This window comes from Paralichthys olivaceus, chromosome 2 (genome assembly GCF_024713975.1).
Source record: "Paralichthys olivaceus isolate ysfri-2021 chromosome 2, ASM2471397v2, whole genome shotgun sequence".
Classification (NCBI taxonomy): domain Eukaryota; kingdom Metazoa; phylum Chordata; class Actinopteri; order Pleuronectiformes; family Paralichthyidae; genus Paralichthys; species Paralichthys olivaceus.
Window position 1 is genome coordinate 10,878,091 of NC_091094.1, and position 17,901 is coordinate 10,895,991.

The 17,901-nt window shown below is 42.0% G+C and overlaps 2 protein-coding genes across 8 annotated transcripts in view; one reads left to right on the plus strand and one right to left on the minus strand.

The window, feature by feature from the left end:
* The window catches only part of megf6b (multiple EGF-like-domains 6b), a 58,640-nt gene extending 49,854 nt beyond the window's left edge, over positions 1–8,786 (plus strand). For both annotated transcript variants that reach the window (XM_020096679.2, XM_069535322.1), the window contains 15 exons: positions 6–134; positions 428–556; positions 648–776; positions 2,932–3,060; positions 3,165–3,293; positions 3,615–3,743; positions 3,865–3,996; positions 4,105–4,233; positions 4,356–4,484; positions 5,117–5,245; positions 5,390–5,518; positions 5,797–5,925; positions 6,014–6,142; positions 6,938–7,066; positions 7,386–8,786. In XM_020096679.2, coding sequence (XP_019952238.2) covers positions 6–134; positions 428–556; positions 648–776; positions 2,932–3,060; positions 3,165–3,293; positions 3,615–3,743; positions 3,865–3,996; positions 4,105–4,233; positions 4,356–4,484; positions 5,117–5,245; positions 5,390–5,518; positions 5,797–5,925; positions 6,014–6,142; positions 6,938–7,066; positions 7,386–7,450 — 1,874 coding nt within the window. In that variant the 3' untranslated portion in view covers positions 7,451–8,786. The remainder of the gene's footprint in view (positions 1–5; positions 135–427; positions 557–647; positions 777–2,931; positions 3,061–3,164; positions 3,294–3,614; positions 3,744–3,864; positions 3,997–4,104; positions 4,234–4,355; positions 4,485–5,116; positions 5,246–5,389; positions 5,519–5,796; positions 5,926–6,013; positions 6,143–6,937; positions 7,067–7,385) is intronic.
* A 1,715-nt stretch (positions 8,787–10,501) lies between these two features.
* kcnab2a (potassium voltage-gated channel subfamily A regulatory beta subunit 2a) overlaps positions 10,502–17,901 on the minus strand; it is a 74,612-nt gene continuing 67,212 nt past the window's right edge. For all 6 annotated transcript variants that reach the window (XM_069535361.1, XM_020096684.2, XM_020096686.2 and 3 more), the window contains 4 exons: positions 17,773–17,867; positions 16,550–16,670; positions 14,177–14,265; positions 10,502–12,868 (listed from right to left, as the gene is read on the minus strand). In XM_069535361.1, the coding sequence (XP_069391462.1) occupies positions 12,779–12,868; positions 14,177–14,265; positions 16,550–16,670; positions 17,773–17,867 (395 nt within the window). In that variant the 3' untranslated portion in view covers positions 10,502–12,778. The remainder of the gene's footprint in view (positions 12,869–14,176; positions 14,266–16,549; positions 16,671–17,772; positions 17,868–17,901) is intronic.

Below are 17,901 nucleotides of genomic sequence, written 5' to 3' on the forward strand. Positions count from 1 at the left end.
TTCAGCGTGTCCTCAGGGTTTCTATGGGCTCGACTGTCAGGAGAAGTGTCTGTGTCTGAACGGCGGCGGCTGTGATCACGTCAGTGGAGTTTGTTCGTGTCCTGCCGGATGGATCGGTCCGTTCTGCAACCTGAGTGAGTGACAGGCCCTGACATCTCTCTGCCATTATGAAAGAAGCTGGAATCAGAAACTTATATTGTTCATTTAAGACATTTCTGGATGTTTTTAGCGCTGACTCACACTGGAACAATCCCACGCTTAGTCCCTGAGTTATCTGGGGAAACCCAGCGCAGGTCATACATGAGAAAATGTGGACTTGATGTTCCCCATGCTGTGACCTGCATCACTCACCAGACGCTGGAATTTCCACCTTTGATCAGCAGAGTTCACGAGGAGGTAATGATATTGTTTGTCCCTCTGCTGGCAGCTTGCCCGCCCGGCTTCTATGGGGAAGCGTGTAACCAAACCTGTCGCTGCGGCAACAACGGCGTCTGCCACCCGGCCAGTGGGCAGTGTGTGTGCACGGCGGGCTGGACCGGACCCAGCTGCACAGAGGGTGAGTTTGAAGAACAGAGCAAAGTGCGACATCATCAGGTAAAGAAGAGGTCAGGAGATGGTTTACCTGTGTGTGTGTTTTGTACTCCCAGAATGCCCTGCAGGGTTCTATGGAGCGGACTGCCGGCAGCGCTGCTTGTGTCAGAACGGAGCCTCTTGTAATAAGACCAGTGGAAAATGCACATGTGCCAGTGGGTGGACGGGTACAGCCTGTGAACTGGGTAAGACTCTGGAAGGCTGTGAGTAAGAGTCTCCGTCTGTGTTACCACAAACCACCTGCACATGGATCCTTTAAAGGAAAAACGTCATTTATTACAACTCAGATTTTTTTATGCTTTTGACCGTTATTCATAGCAAAACTGTTCTCAGATCTGAGAACACCAACATCGCTGCGGCAAAGAACACGAGACGATCAGACATGTGAGAAACAGTTCAAACATTCTGATTCAGAGGTAAACGCAAATCAATCATCACTGAATATTGACTCATGTCAGAGAGCCAACCTACTCTTACTTGTGCTGTTGAGAACAAACGTTTTCAGGACTTATTTCTTAAAGTTGGACCCTGGAAGTCTCTGTATTCTGATATGTTGAACTGTTTCTGCAGATGTATTCATGTGTGTTCTCGCTAGATCTAAACCTAAAGCTCTGCAAGTCAAAACTTAACACCAGGAAGTCAGTGTGAAACCCGATCGATCTCCACAACCGACAACTTCCAGCCTCACTTTCTCTTCCAAATACGTTTTTAAATTTAAAATCTTCGTGATCATCTGACTACTGGTGTTCCTTTTTTTTTTCACCATTTCCCAGATCTCAGCATTTCATTTCCTGACTGTGAAGTTAAAAACGATAAAAATAAAACCCAACTGGCACAAAAAACAAAATTTCCCTTCGACCACTGCTTCTGTCTCCACTCCACGTGCAGCAGCCTGTGCATGAGTTTCCCCAGTTTTGTCCAGATGAGTTTTTTGTCTCATGATTAAAAAAAACACAAAAAATAACAGGACATAATGTTAAAGAAAGCCATGAAATATTCCTCTGATCTGCCCCCATGTCCAAATCATCGCCAACACTTCCTTGGCTCACGTCCCGTCTTCCACCAAGAAAAGTGATTCAGTCGTTTTTGCATATTCCTGCTAAATAAGAGACAAACAGCAATAAAAGCATGACCTCTTCTGGAGAGGATTAGTTTCTGCTTTTTCTTGATGTCTCAACAACCACTGTGTTTTCATTTGTATGTTACTTAGCAGGATTACGCAAAAACTATCCTACAGATGAAACGTAACTTGGTGGAAGGAGGCAGGGGTTGTCAGGAAAGAACTCAGGAAGCAGATCCAGGAATTTATTACATATGATGTTTCACCAGTTTCACAGCAAATCATTTCCGGATCTCGATGATAGAAATCAGGCACATTGAGAGAACTGATCTAGGAGTGCATGAAATGGTGCAGCCTGATTTAATTTAAGGAGACTGTTGGCAGGGGTGTGAAATCTACTGAGAAGCATTGAGGACTTATCATTACTGACATGAATCTTTTACTGACCGTAATATCCACAGACACTGATCAGAATCATATTGTGTGTAGACCTCATCGCACTGTAATTAAACAGAACAAACTAATCATGAAGGATCTGGGATCCAAAGGCAAATACGTGCATTCACATGTTAAAAAAATGATTATTGATGAATCTAATTCAGGTTTAATCTGGACTTAGACTCACTCTTCTAAACACACATGAAGCCTGGATCAGTGAAATCCATCCTAAACCACCAGCTCTTTTCATATTACACAATCCTACAGACGTTGCTTAGTCTGGACAGAGATGCAGAAGAATAACATCACCTGAGCCCTGAGGTAAATATTTAAACCTGAGGCCTGTGGTTGTTTCACTCTGCTCAGGAAACTCATCCGTCTTACGCTCATTTGCTGCTTTAGCTCATTTGTTTTCTCCTGAAGTTCGGTTATTTGCTGGCACAGTTTTTGCGCCACAGACGAGTCTGGACTGTAAAAGTCTCCATCACTGACCCGGTGATGACATTCCAGCTCGTTCTCCCTCTGAGCTCCACATCACACACTATCCTCCCTCTGTGCCTGTTACAACCTTCCCCTGCCGAGCCGTGCCAGGTCCAGCCCCCTCCTCAGGAAACCACTAATCCTGCTGCTGGAATGTCTTCACCCTCTGAAACCCTGTGGCTACTCCACCTCTCACTGCCAACTCCTCACTCACTCCAAGCATAACTTTTAAAAAAACCATGGTCCTCAGCAGAAATGGGACAGAGCCTTGTCACATGTGTTTTCACACCATGATGTCTCTGCTTTGTCTGGTCTCACACGTGTGTGTGTTTCTGCCTGTGCATGCTGCCGTATGTTTACAGAGTGTGCAGTGGGTCGGTTCGGGGCCGACTGCCAGCAGCAGTGTGGATGTGAACACGGCGGCCAGTGTGACCGGCAGACGGGACGGTGCAGCTGCCGCGCCGGCTGGATCGGAGAGCTCTGTGAGAAAAGTGAGCCAGTGAGACTCCAAACTAATGAACCTGCACAAACTGCTGCTCTGTGGAAACTATTTTTTGTTTATCACCACCTCCAATTTGCACCTTCCTCTGCGCAGCATGTGAAGCAGGCCTGTTCGGTGCTGGCTGTCAGGAGAGATGCCGGTGTGTGCACACTGTTTCATGTCACCACGTCACTGGAGAGTGTCAGTGTCCACCGGGCTGGAGAGGAAAACTCTGTGACAAAGGTACAAACCTGCAGCTAGAGACCCTGTGGAACTCCTGCAGCCCCTGGTGGACACAGTCTGTTATTTCAACAATGAAGCTTTTATATTTCAAAATTTAATGGACAGGATAAGAAAGAAACTTTTCATTTCCACCAAGAAGTTTATGTTTTCGTCTAAATTAGCAGGATTACACAAAAACTAGTTATCATGACATTTAATTTAATTTAAATGTAGTTTAACTGTTTTGAGATAGTTTTATGTAAATGTCTGATCAGTGAATTGGACACAGTGACTCATGCAGGATGAAACAGCTGATATTGTTGTATTTTTGTTGCGTGTCAGCGTGTTTGCCAGGTACGTACGGGAGGAGCTGTGTGCAGCAGTGCAGCTGTGCTCAGGGAACATCCTGCCACCACATCTCTGGAGAGTGTGGCTGTCCTCCCGGATTCACCGGCAACGGCTGTGAGCAGAGTGAGTTCTGCACCTCTCACTCTCTCACACCCACTGATGATCATCATCCTTCTCTCACTGACGCTTTGATAAACCACAGTGAGAGTAAGAACATCTCTAACACTGTGTGCTCGTCTGTCAGCTTGTCTTCCAGGAACATTTGGTCAGAACTGTAACCAGGTCTGTCAGTGCTCAGAGACAAACCAGCTCTGCCACCCGGTGTCTGGATCTTGTTACTGCGCCCCAGGGTTCCAAGGTCCCAAATGTGACCAAGGTTTGTAAAAAAAAAAACAGAAAAACATATTCATACATAAACATTAGGGCAAATAAGTAAATGAATGCCATTTAAGTTACATAACTCCTGTGTGTTATTTATTTTCAGCCTGTGGAGAGGGTCGTTACGGTCCTAACTGTGAGAGACAATGCAAGTGTGTGAACGGAGGGAAGTGCGTTGCTTCCACTGGAGCCTGTAAATGTCCAGCAGGGTTTATAGGAGCACGCTGCAACATCAGTGAGTCCATCACAGCCTCAGAATGTGAATAAATAAAAGAGTTTTACAGTCTAGGTGACGCGTCTCTGGTGTGTGTGTGTGTGTGTGTGTGTGTGTGTGTGTGTGTGTCCTGGTGCTGACAGCGTGTCCTGCTGGGCGTTATGGCGTCGACTGTGCTCGGGTGGCCAGGTGTGGAGAGGGGGCCAAGAATGACCCGGTCACCGGTCGGTGTTTGTGCGTCCCTGGACGAAGAGGAGAGGACTGTGGACACAGTGAGTTCTCAGCAGTGTTTGCACACGTCTCTTTTACTAAAACAAATAACTAGATCACTACAAAACTTAGTGGAAGGATGGAACATGGGACAAGAAAGAACACATTCAATTTTAGCGGGGATCCCAAAAAAAGACTTTTTTTTGTGGCACTTTTTGACATTTTCACTGATTTCCTGGGAGTAATTCATGGATCTTGATTTAAAAATCAGGCATATCTAGTGGACAGGATCTATTGGTAGAAATTTGATATAAAATAATCCTAGTGATGTTTTTCTATGATGTGTTTAATCTAAATTGTACTAATTGTTGTTTTCTTTATGAGCCCTTTATATTTAAATACTTCATATCTTCAGAGGCCACCCTGTTTTCTATAGTATAGACAAACTAAACACAACTGAAGCCACAGGTTCTCTGTCATGTTTGGAAGGGGAGGGTGAGATGAGGGGTATTCAGCTGCAACATGCAACTTCACCACTAGATGTCACTGAATTCTACACACTGAATCTTTAGGTAAATCTATGGCGACAGTTGGGCCTTGGTGGGTGTGAGCTCTGCTGAGTGCTACTCTAGTTTCGGGCTGTTAAGACGCTTGATGTTAAATTCAATTTGAGTGTGTGTGTGTTTGGCCTCAGGCTGCCCTCCAGGCTGGTTCGGGGCAGACTGTGTCCATCGCTGTAACTGCAGTAACGGAGGAGTGTGTGACTCAGTAACCGGCAACTGTACCTGTGGTCTGGGCTGGACCGGTACACACTGCGACAGAGGTGACGACAAACACAATTCATCCTGTGTTTTCTCACAGCTGCTACGTTTACCTGTTGCATCCACAGCATCATAATAAACCTAAAGAGACAAGTCTTGAGTCAGGAATTAGAATTTATTATTCTTTTTACTCATCTGCCTCCCAGAATGTCCCGTGGGCAGATTTGGTGCCAACTGCCAGCTGAAATGTAAGTGTCAAAATAACGGCACGTGTGACAGAGTGACGGGGACGTGTCAGTGTGGTCCAGGCTTCTATGGACATCTGTGTGAACATGGTGAGAACTGAAATACATGAAGTTAAAGTCAAATCCAACAACGAAATGATCCTAGAAATACTTATTCTCTGTGCAGCCTGATGTAGCTCACTCCTCTGTGTCAAGTGCACAAGGTGACAAATAAAAATACAAAGCACACATAAACATACACTGACCTTTCCAGTAGCAAACGTCAGAGAACTAAAAAGTGAAACTCTGGAGTTGATCAAATGAATGAGAACATTTGAATCCATGAAGGTGGACTTTTAAATCTTACTCCACGCCTCTCTCGTCCTCAGCCTGTCCTCCTGGTCTCCACGGCCCGCTGTGCCAGCTGCAGTGCGACTGTATGAACGCAGCCTCCTGTCACCCTGCGTCAGGACACTGTGTCTGTCCTCCAGGATATTACGGAGCACGCTGCCACAGAGGTCAGTCACATTACTGCTGATACAGTAAAGTAACAGGTTTGTGTCTGCTTTCACTGAAAATCATTTCTATTGTTGGACTGTCCCTCAGTGTGTGAACAGGGAACCTTCGGTCTGGGTTGTGCTAAAGTGTGCGACTGTGAGGACGACTCTCCGTGTGACCCTGCGACAGGAAGATGTCTCTGCTCCTCAGGGAAGACGGGACTCAGATGTGACATCGGTAATCATCAGTCCTTTTTGTTGTGGTTTTAGAACAAATACTGAAGTTAAGATCACGTCGCACAACTCTTCCCTGTATAAACTCTAAGACATTTGAGTTTTATATCAGAAGTCAAATGAAAAATACGTTTTGAAGCCATTTTTTAAGATCAGGCAAACTGGATTACAGCATATGTTCTGAAGAAAAAAACTAAACAGTTACAACAAGGAAGTTATGTCACCAAAACATTGCCTTTTAAATTCCTCAATCAAAGACGAAAGTTACCGAATGAATATTTAGATTTAATAAGAATAAATTGAAATAAATGAGGGTGACAGTTCAGATTGTTCTGCTTTGTGTTGAGACCTTGAGATTCTGACTTTTAGAGTGAGCACTGCTCAAGATGATTCTGAAAATGTATGTTTTGTAAATATTTACACATCGTTTATTTTTATTTGGTATTTAGTGTACATGGGGACCTATTAGCAGCGATGGAGAGTGAATTTAATGACTGTAGAGTAGTAAAAGTAATATCACAGCAATATTGAAATATTCCATTAGTTAGTTAAGTAAAAAGAACTAAAGCAGTTTAATTTAGTCTTTGAGTACAAACCTAAGTTGTTACATTATACTGAAGTGTTTTTAGTATAATGAAGTGTTTTTATTTGGACCTCATTAATATAAGTTATATAAATTTAAACAACAGAAACACATCTGTGTGTTACACTCCAGTATTACTAGCTGTACCTAATAAACTGACAACTGGGAGTCATAGTAATTATAGTTATACTTATATATTTTGTGTTCTTGTGTCAGACTGCAGAGCAAACCTCTACGGCCCAGACTGTGCTGAGACCTGCGAGTGTCAGAACGGAGCACGATGCGACCGACGCAACGGCCGCTGCAGCTGCATGCACAGCTGGATCGGCCTCTCCTGTCAGGAAGGTACAGAACTGAGTGAACACACTGTCACTGCTGCCTGAAGAGTCATCTCACTTCAGTGTAACATCCACAGGGGACATCAGGTGACAGGCTCTGCTGACTCTCGCAGTCAGAGCAGAGGTGGCAGTTTTTCGCTGACTCTGTGAAATGAGAGTAAATAACTAGTATTAGTGCTGACAGCATCTGGTCACCGTGTTCCTTCTGCCGAGGCTGCACTTCCTCTGTGGTGTCGTCTTTTTTTCAGATGGAATATGAAAGTTGTGCATTTAGAAGTGGACTCAGCTCACAGTGTGTGTGTGTGTGTGTGTGTGTGTCTCTGCAGGTGGACCTCCACGTGTCACCTATGGGAGCAGCAGCAGAGGAGACTCACAACAAAACTCATTATAGCATCTACCTGAAAGACTGAAACTGAGAAAGTGATTTTTTTTTTTTTTTACTGGAGTGTGTGAACGCTCGTGAAAGAGTCGTAGCAGCTGGAGGATCTTCATGGAAATAGACTCTCTGATGAGAACTGCAGTTCCACGTTTGGACCCGAGCTACTTCATTTTTTGTATTTTGGTACCAAAGTGACCTTTGAACTGATCGACTCTGTGGCGTGAGCCTGACCTGTCTCCGGTGATCTTCTTGAACTCAAAGTGGAACGTCACCGTAAAATGAAAACACTTTCAGTCTTCAGGAGGAGAACTACTTCCAAACTAGAAATACTACTCCCAAACTAGTACCACCCTGTGATTGTATGCCTCCGCCAACCAGTGTAGTTTCAGTCTAAATACTTTTTTTCCAGATTCATATGAGGTTCATCTTTGTGTCCAAGTTCATCTTTGTGTCCAAGTGACAACTGGTCAAAATGTTTTGAAGAAAGCCCCAAAAGTCAGATCAGAGAAATCATGTTCAAGAGGCCAAAAAATGGTTTTGTGAGGCCACAGAGACTTTGACCATTAAATTCTTATCAGTTCATCGATGAGTCGAAATGAACAATTTCATCCAATTTGAAAAAACGTCCCCAAGGGGTTCCTCAGATATGTTAACAAGGCAAAAAGGTCACAGTGACCTTGACATTTGATCACCAAAATCTAATCAGTTCATCTTTGAGTCAAACTGAATGTTTGTTCAAAAAAGGAAGAAATGATCTTGAGGTATTCTTGAGATATTATGTTAACAAGACGGAGGAAAAAGAAAAAGCAATACCTCCTTCCACTGGCTGTCATGGGTGCGGAGGCATAAAAACATCATCCTCAGAGTGCAGCAGTTTGTTTTTACTGCACTTTTGATATTTTTATTTTACCTTTGTCCATTAACTACCTTCACTGGGTACTTGTATATAAAATAATCTCTTAATTTTGTAAGAAAATGGGCGACATTGCTGGATATGATGCAACCATCTTATAAAACCTGCCAGTTTAATGAAGTAACTAATTGCTTTATCTCCAGATGTTTAATAGAAAAATATCAGTCAAGCACAATTCTGGATTTTAAATAGAAATCACTTTATTTACACAGCTCGCTCTCAATGTTGAAATAATTTCATTTGAATTGATTTTGTGTATAAGTTGCTTCATATTTATATTTAACAGTTGAATATTCGTCAAACTTAAATCACATTTTTTTGTTTTCCACTGTTTAATTGAGATTCTGCATCTCTGACAAACACAGTCCAGTGAACAACCCACAATCAGGTTTATTCTTTTTAACACACGAATGCCAAATAAAGACAGACACATGACGGTTTGTTTCTCATTCTTATTTTATCATTATTTCATTTTCATTGAAGATTGAAGCTGTACATCCTGTCTAAATTTCAGATTCAAGCACAGTGCAGATAGCAACGCCTGCAAAACAAAATAAAAAATAAAAGAGAAAAAGGCAAAGGTGATCACAACCAGAAATATATATATACAAAGGTCAAACTATGTACAGGAAATACCAGTCGCTCACTACGTCATCTTCAGAGCATTTCTCATAATGCATACACAACACAAAGAAATTGCTTCTTTTTGTCAGTCCTAAAATCGATACAATACAGATAGGAAAAATGCAGCATGATGAAAACAAAAATAAAAACTGTTCTTTAAGTTTGTCTCTACTGCATTAAAGGCAAAAACATAAAAAATATATTCTCTGTATAACCTTTGACCTTCTGTAAAATAAGCTCTATCCAGCTGTGGCTTCATTTCTGAACTAGTCTTCAACAATGTTAAACTAGGGCCACTTAAAGCATGACGTCCTCTGAACACACTCCAAACATTAGCAGTTATCTCGGGATCTTTGCTGGGCAGGTCAGCACAGCGTGAAATAACACTGATGGTCAAACTAATGCACAGCAATTTTATTTAAAGGGGAAGTTCCACAGTTTGGGAAGTTTGCTTATAGGTCGTCTTATCCAGAAGATTGATAACATCATTTTCTGCCAATAAGAACCATAGCTAACAGCTAACAGATAATAACGATAATAACAAATAAAGCTGGCTGTTTCTGTCCAAAGGCAACACAATCAGCCGAATGTCGAGGGAAGGATGTGAGGCAGCGAAGAACCCAAGGAATTTTGGTGCAGACACATTGTGAGATTTTTCAACATTTTCATTGTTTTCCCAGAGAATTATTCATTGATCTTGATTAAATAAATCAGGCAAATTTTGGGAACTAATTTCTATGAATGTGTGAAATTTAGTGTGGTTTGATTGATTGTTGGGCCGTGGCGGAGATTCATCCTAGTTGAAAACAGTCTCTTCTAAAATTCTAATTCACCTGATATTGAAACTGAAATAAATGATTCCCATAATCTAATGTATCAAAGTTCCACCTTAAATTTTCTTCTGAAATGTGTCCATCTTAAAAAGCAAAAAAAAGCATGTTTATTATTTACCAATTAAAAAATAAACTATCATTTCATAATGATCAAAGAATAGTACAATAGGCCAAACGGTGGTGTTCACTAGATCAATTCCCTGTAAATAATGTTTTCAGCTCATGAATTGTAAAAAATGATTCTTTCCTACATGACACATTAGGTGCTTGTAATAAAAACTGTTTCCCAGGCCTGGTATCACAGAGGTTGGAATTGGATTGAAGCAGACTTTTGTTTATTGCTCACCTGTAATACAGGCTAGCACGCGGGTAGTTCAACTTGTGGTCATAGCAGTGAGCCCATCACAAGGTGACCTTCACACTGCAGACTGTAGCGGTTCATCAATCAACTGCTCAAAACCTGGAAGATTGTCGGCTGTGGACGGAACCATTTCCTTAGCTTTATATTTTTGCTGTAGCTTCATGTCTATTGGGCAGACAAGACAGTAGTTTCAATCTTCTTCTGTAGCAAATAAGCATTTTTCCCGAATTATGGAACGTCGCCTTAAAGTCTCTATCTTCCTCTCGACTCCCTGCAGATGATAATATTAAGACACAGGAATTTCACAGACTAATGAACTAAATGTTCTTTGCTTTTGTTTTTTTCCTCTTCAGAGAAAACAGCATCGGCTCACGCCAGTTAAACGAACTCAGACATACGAGACACGTCAAACGTATACAGGGATCAACTAATACAACAGGCTGTAGCAAGGGATTCGTTTAATTGTCCCCCTCCCCCTACCTGACACACGCACGCACACGATCAACAGTAGAGACATGAAGTCACTTTGCTCTTGTTAAAAACCAGAGGCTGTAAATCATCACCCACACTTATTATTTATTCCCTCCACTTAAACTGAGAAGCATCTTCATCTCACTCATATCATTCGTACTGATGAGTTTTCTTTATCTGTATTTTTCTTCTAAGGATCAATAGTTTCAGCTGTTAGTAAAGATCTGTTATCTACACGTGTTAGTAAGGGGCGGAGCTTCACCTTGCTTCTCCCGTAGGTTATTGTCGACGAGGTGAAGAGAGTCCATGCTTCGAGGATGTGTCACATGCTATCCACTTGTGCTTTAATCACAGTAAGAGAGCACCCAGAGGAGAAAGAATGATACAGGGTGGCATCAAATTCTGTAGTAATACTTCTAACACGTCTCAAGTCGTACGTCGCTTGAAACATACCTTACTATCCTAAAGCTTTTAGCGGTACTATGCATTCTGTATATGAAGGACCTTTGTTAACTAGCAACAGCATGGTCAAGTAAAGATATACATGGAGTTAAGTCCATACCATAGATAGATAACAAACTGGACAGCACATGCGTCAAGGTGAGTTCTATAATCTTTCAGGAAGCGAGAGTGAAACACTCAGGTGTGTCGTAAAGAGAAAAGAAGAAGATCTTTGGCTGGAGCCACGCTCAAATGTCACTGGTCCTGCCCAGTGTCGACAAACGAAAGAAAGACAGACGAGTAAATACAACCTTCGGACCATGTGCATGGCAACGCACGATTACAACCACCTGCTCTGTTCCTGGAGCTGCTGCCACTGGCTGATTAACTGGAAACACGACCACGCCCTGGAAAACCAACGCCACTTCTACAAGTTAGCGTTGCCCTAAATACTGGGGACATGAGACCAGTCGTCCAAACGGGACAGCTGTCAAGCTGCTCGTCTACACTGAAGCCCACAGCACAGTCTGATGCAACTGTAAAATAAGGCAAAAATACTTGAACAGAATTTGATCAAGGAGAAGTTTCCACGTGATGTGGAGCCAGCGCTGATATGATCACTTCCTGTACAGTAAATCCTCAGCCTGAACAAAGCAGAGCAGAGGTTGGGTAACACAGTGAAGCAGGACACTGCATTTGATTTATGATGACTGCAGTTCCTACTGTTCGGGGTGAATAAATAGCTAATCTCTTCAGTGGCAGTCGCCCGCACACAGCAGCCTCGCTCCTGACTCCTTATCATGAACAGTTCACTGGTCAGGACGGAGGAGGAGCCTCTCGGGCAGAGTGCAGTTGTTAACCCCTCGTCCTCCCAGTCGCCCCTGTCGAACGCAGGACTCCATCACCGCTCCTCGACAGCAGGAGTGTCAGAGCATCAGGCTGGACAGATGCACTGCCAGTGAAGACACAGAGGGAGGTTGAGGAGAGGGAATTATCAGGAGGTGATGCAAAATCTAATAGTGCAGTGGTTGTGTGATAAAAATACTGTACCCATCCTCTCCCCTCCTGTAACTCCCCTCCAGCACCTATACTGACAATACTAAAGTGCTGATTGTTAAAGCCCACAGAAAGGCTCCAATACTGATCATGTGGACAACAACACACACACAGCTCTTCTTTCAGAGAAACCTTGATGGACACGGTTTGTAAATAGAACATCCAGGGAAAAAATGGTACATGTGCAACAGAGTAGTTCTTGTATATCCATACAGTAGGAACTTCAACTTCTGTTTAGTTGCATTCATCTTTGGAAAAACAAACAAAAAAGAATTCTGGCTGCCAAGCAAGCGTGTGCTTATTTTTTTTTAAAAAGTAATTTTTCTCTATGGTTTTAAAATACGTTCAGCTGAATTGAATGTATAACTGATTTAGGTATGAGCGCATATCCCGAATATCTCTCATCCACTTGTCTTTCTATGTGAATCCCTTCATTTCCTGTGGAGGTGACTGTATTTTTTCCCCCTTTTTCTTATCTTATCCCTGTAACTCTAAATGAGGTGCCCTGCGTGGCCTTGGTGTGGCCAGACTCATGCGCCAGGGTCTCACTTAGTAAAAGCTCAAGCAAACAGAGGATCAGGCAAAGGTGGGGCGCTGCTGCAGCCCGGGTGCAGCCCTGCCGGGCGGGGCTGTGCTTCGTGTTAAGAGCGATAGTCCTTTTTACTGTACGGCTTGTTCCCCAGGATGCTGTCCACCTCATGTGTGATGGAGGATGACAACTTTGGAAGAACCTGTGTCGGGGGAGAGAGACAAACATGAACATGTTCTGCGTTTCCTGTCAGAGCGTTTGGTTTTCAGGAACGTTCAGACCTTGTATTAACATCCGCCCTGAATCTCAAATACATTATTAAAGCAGGTATTCATATAACATATATATAAATCTGTAGCTTATTTAATCAATGTAACAATGTCCAAACTGTAAAGAAGTTAGAAACACAAGTAGAGGTATTATCGTCATATGTACTTTAATTATTGCAGTGACGTCAGTACTCAGTGAGACACGTCTCCTGTCAGTGTTATATTTTTATATAGTTTACTAATGATGAATTAAATTGCATTACAGTTTTTAATGTTGCCAGGAAGGAGTTATTTTTTATAATCAGTTCTATCTTGATTCATTTATTATTGTATTACATTGTTATTCCAATTGTAAATTCATATTGATTCTGAATTATTATTTTCGGCCCAGAGGTTTGTAAATACATGTCAAGATAACAAATGAAACTAAATATCAAATGAATCATGTAAATTCATGTGCTTTGTTACAATTATGACATTATTTTTTCATTCAAGAGTTCTTGAAGCAGACAAACAGGCTATTTTACTATGATGTAATTAAATTTATTATTCCCAAGTTGAAAATATAAAAGCTCATTTATTTTCAAATTTTCTCTTTCGTACAGACATGAAACAAATACTGCACTAAATGTCCCCTGAAAAAGGACATATTATGTGGACTTTCTTTTCAGATGAAGGGCTGTTTCTATTTCAGGGTCTGTGATGAAAAATTCTCAGTAAAAGGAAAAAGTACAAAGGCCTGGGGAAATGTGAGGATAGCATTCCAAAATGGAAATATCAAATGTGCTGAGGGAGAGAGAGACATATAGTGCGCACACATCTTGTGTGCTAATGCGTCCACACAGACACACAAAGCATCAGAATAGAGTGTAGTGATGTTCTCTACTTCAGGGCAGACATAATGTGAGCCGAGGAGGTAAACCCCCACCAGTCTGAACACCCCATTAACACAGTGCATCTTATCAGGAGAGGAAGAAGTGGCCTTAAGCTTGCCTCCAATCTCCTGGCAACTGATACTCCGCTGACCTTATTAACTCGGTACAGTAAAGCACCCAAGTGTGCAGCGGCAAACTGCCCCAGAGGCTCAGCTGTACCTAGGAGAGGAGGAGGCTGCTGTTCCAGGCTGTAAGGCACAAATACGGACCTGATGAAACAGGTCAGGTCACATTTTCACTAAAAAAGCCGCTGATTTGCTCTTTGGAAGCTCTCACAAACGTACACACACACACTCATAGCCTCACCTGTATCGCTCCTATGTTCTCCATCAGCTGGTCGGTGCTGGACGCCCCTAGAAGGACTGAGCTCACTCCCTCGTTCCGTAGGCACCACGCTGCAGGAAACCAGTAAACAGCAATGACACCCCCACCATGGCTACGGACACACTATCACAACATCCCTGATTCAAACACACCGCACAACATCTGCACACATCACAAACACAGAGCAGATTGATTTCTTTTATCAAGCTAAGTGACATTTCCTACAAAGTCCTGATATAACATGAAAGGCTACTGCAACACTTCTGCACAAAATGATCTCTTGCCACAAACCTGAATACTAAAGTCCTCCCACTGTAGAAGAAACATTCATGTCTTTTACTTCGGTACAAATACCACATAATAAATACTCAACAAGTAAAGCTACAAAAATATTCTCAGGAAAATGTACTTAAAATATCATAAGTAAAATGATTCGTTAAGTATTATATTGACTAAGGCTGCAACTAACAATTATCAATATTGAGTGATGGAATATTATTATTTTGTCTATAAAATGTCATAACTGTTCAGTCCAGTTTTCCAAAGGCCAAGGAATCGTCTGAAAATGATTTGTTTTGTCCAAACAGAAGAAATATATTTTAAAGATGACTAAACTATCAGAGCAGAACTCATCAATTTCCTGTGACTCAACTAATCAATTTTTAATTAATAGTAGGAGTAGTAGAGCTGAAAGAGGTTATAGTTTTAATAAAGATATTTATAATCGACATATAAGCAGTATTTTATCATTGTGGTTCTTAATTTTAATTACTTTACATGCGGTTGGTTTGTATGATCCAACTGACCATATTTCATCAAGTGAACAAACGTTTTGTGTGTTAAATATTAATGATATAACTCGCTGTAAAATAAAAAGTACATTCTTTCCCTTGCAAATGTAGATAAGTAAAAAGAAAAGGAAAACTTACCGCATTTAAAAAACTGAGTTAGACGTCAAGACTGAACTCAGCAAATAGAATTTGGCATTTATTTTGATGATTTCTTTGAGGAAACACAAAACATCCAAACCCTAGTTCTGTTTGGTTTTCTATCATAATGTTAAGACGTATTATGCAACAACTGCATTATTTTGCTATTAAAGATACTACAGATTAAACAGATTATGGTAGGGATGGCATTTTATGCTGTAAAAACAGTGAGATTACAACTCTGCGCAAATCCACCATCATCAAAATGAAAATGAATGTGTTTTATTAGATTGACAGAAGAGCAGAGCTTCTCTCAGGACAGAGAGATACTCAGTTCACAACCACAGACTGATTCCTGAACGTACCACTACACAACAGCAGGAGAGATTCAGTCATTATATTATACTTTTCAAAACCTCCAACAAGAAAGTTTTTATCTGTTTCTGTTTATTTGTAAAGTACTGAACTGATTTGAACTGAACATGCAGAAATGTGTTTATCGTCGTTTCCTTTTGTCAATTTCTTATGGATGTTGATGTAATATTGATATGGTCGGTACAATTTATTGCAGATGATCTTTTGTCCTTTTATTTTTCCATTTTTTAAGAGGTAGTCAGATGTGCAAGATTTGTTGGCCTTGGCAGAGGCTGGTTAAATACTGTAATGCCACGATATAGTGCGGAGGACAACATGGCGGATATAAATCTCTTGTGTTGCCTTCAGGAGCGCCAGAAGGATTTATGGTAATTGGGAGAGATGAGGGTGTCCACTAATGGGCCGTGAAACCTAATCTATGACACTGCATTACTGCGAGGGGAGAGAATCTGCTGTGATCTGTGCTGATAGAAGGCGAAGTCCCAGATTTACTTGCCGCCTCCCTCAAGCCTGACGCTTTAACAGCTCTCACAGGAGTGTGCGTCTTCAGGGGTTTGCACATTCTCACACTCCTGACCGGCAGGGAATCAATATCGGTCACTCGCTGGATTTATGTCCAGGACGCTATTTTTATGCTGACACCAGAAATTGTTAAATACATATTTACACCAGGGGAAACCAAAGACCTGCATATCCAAACACATACTGTTAACATATTTACATAACAGACATTGATGTTTACTGGTCTTAATGTGTTCTACGGACTATCCTCGAGGACACACTGTATTCTATTAATGTCCATCCTTTTCTGATTGGTTTCTAAGAGGCAATGAGTCCCTTTAATATACACCATTTCTCTTTTATTTTCTTAATTTCAGTTTTTTGTTTTCTTGTTTCCTTTTCGCGTAAATTATTTAAAATTAAAAACTACACAGACACACACAGGACAACACAACACACCCACAGTCAAACCAGGCAACCCCGGTCTGTCGAGGCAGAGGGACGGACAGACAGACAGAAAGAGAGAGAGCGGCAGAGTGTATCTGCGTACCGATGGCGAGTTGGGGCAGAGTGCAGCCCAGCCGCTCCGCGATTGCCTGCAGCTCTTTCAACTTCGCCTGCTGACGCCGGCCCTCCTCGCTCAAGATCTTGTCCTTCAACCACTGGTAGCCCTGTTTGAAAACACAGCACACCTGCTCAAAAACACAGCCCTGCTCACACGGCCGCACCGCAGCTCCTGTGTCACCAGGGCCTGTTTTTAAACACGTGACTCTGTCTCCTGCTGCCTACGCCTGCATATCCCCAGCTACGCTCAATGAAACACTGAATGTTCAGTTCATTATAATTACAAACAAGAACAATTCTGTATTAACAGATATCATTATATGATAATGTCAGAAAAACATGGGATCAAGGGTCAGAAATTAGACTGTACCATAATGCACTTAATGACACATCAGAACCATTAAGAGCCAAAACACCACAAACATCCACAGGCAACAGTGAACCAACAGGAAACAGCTCATTCCACACAAGTCGCCAAAGATACTGCACAACACCAAACACTGAAGAGCCGGTTTCATGAACCAGGAGAGGTCTCATCGACAGTCACTGACAAACAATCCACACGTACAGAACATGCTCCACCCCCACAGGAACATCACTGCAGTAAGTCAGGTGTTAGCTCCTGTGTCTCATAGAGTTGAGTTATTTTTACGATCTTAGTCAATGAGAAACTACTTTACAGAGAAATATGATTCTGAGTGAATTAAATCACGAATAGTGCTTCTCTTCTTCATTATATTAGGTGAATGTGGATGTTTCTTTATACCAGGTCACATTTGATAGTCTGTGGTAATATGCTGATCTGTCTTATGGTTCATCGAGCAATTTAATTTCGTTTCAGCGTAGTGCTGGCAGTGTCAATTTAGACAAACATTCCTCATAGTACAGCACACGTGCTGTACTATTTCTGTTCTGTGTGAACGCATTGTTGCGTGCATGTTTTGTGTGTGTGCATATGTGCGTTAAGCTGACACCAGCTGGCAAACAGTGCTGCTTGTGAAGAGGTGCACAGTGCATGGTTTCAACATGGCACTGACAACACACAGATACGTGGTGTACACAGAGTTACAGAACCTGAAAGACACAAACACAATGTAAACAAACACACAACCAACCAGCAAATCAGTGGGGGAAACCACAACAGTGACACAAGCACAGATGATCAAAGTGAGAAAAAAACGTGAAAAATAGCCAGTGAGGTTTGTCTACCTTCAGAGAGGCCCGAGAGTAGGGAGGCACCCTGCCGTCGTATTTCCCTGAGATGATCCCACAGGCCAGTGGTGACCATGTCATTGCCCCCACACCTGAGAGAACAAACATGTCATCATCAAAATCACT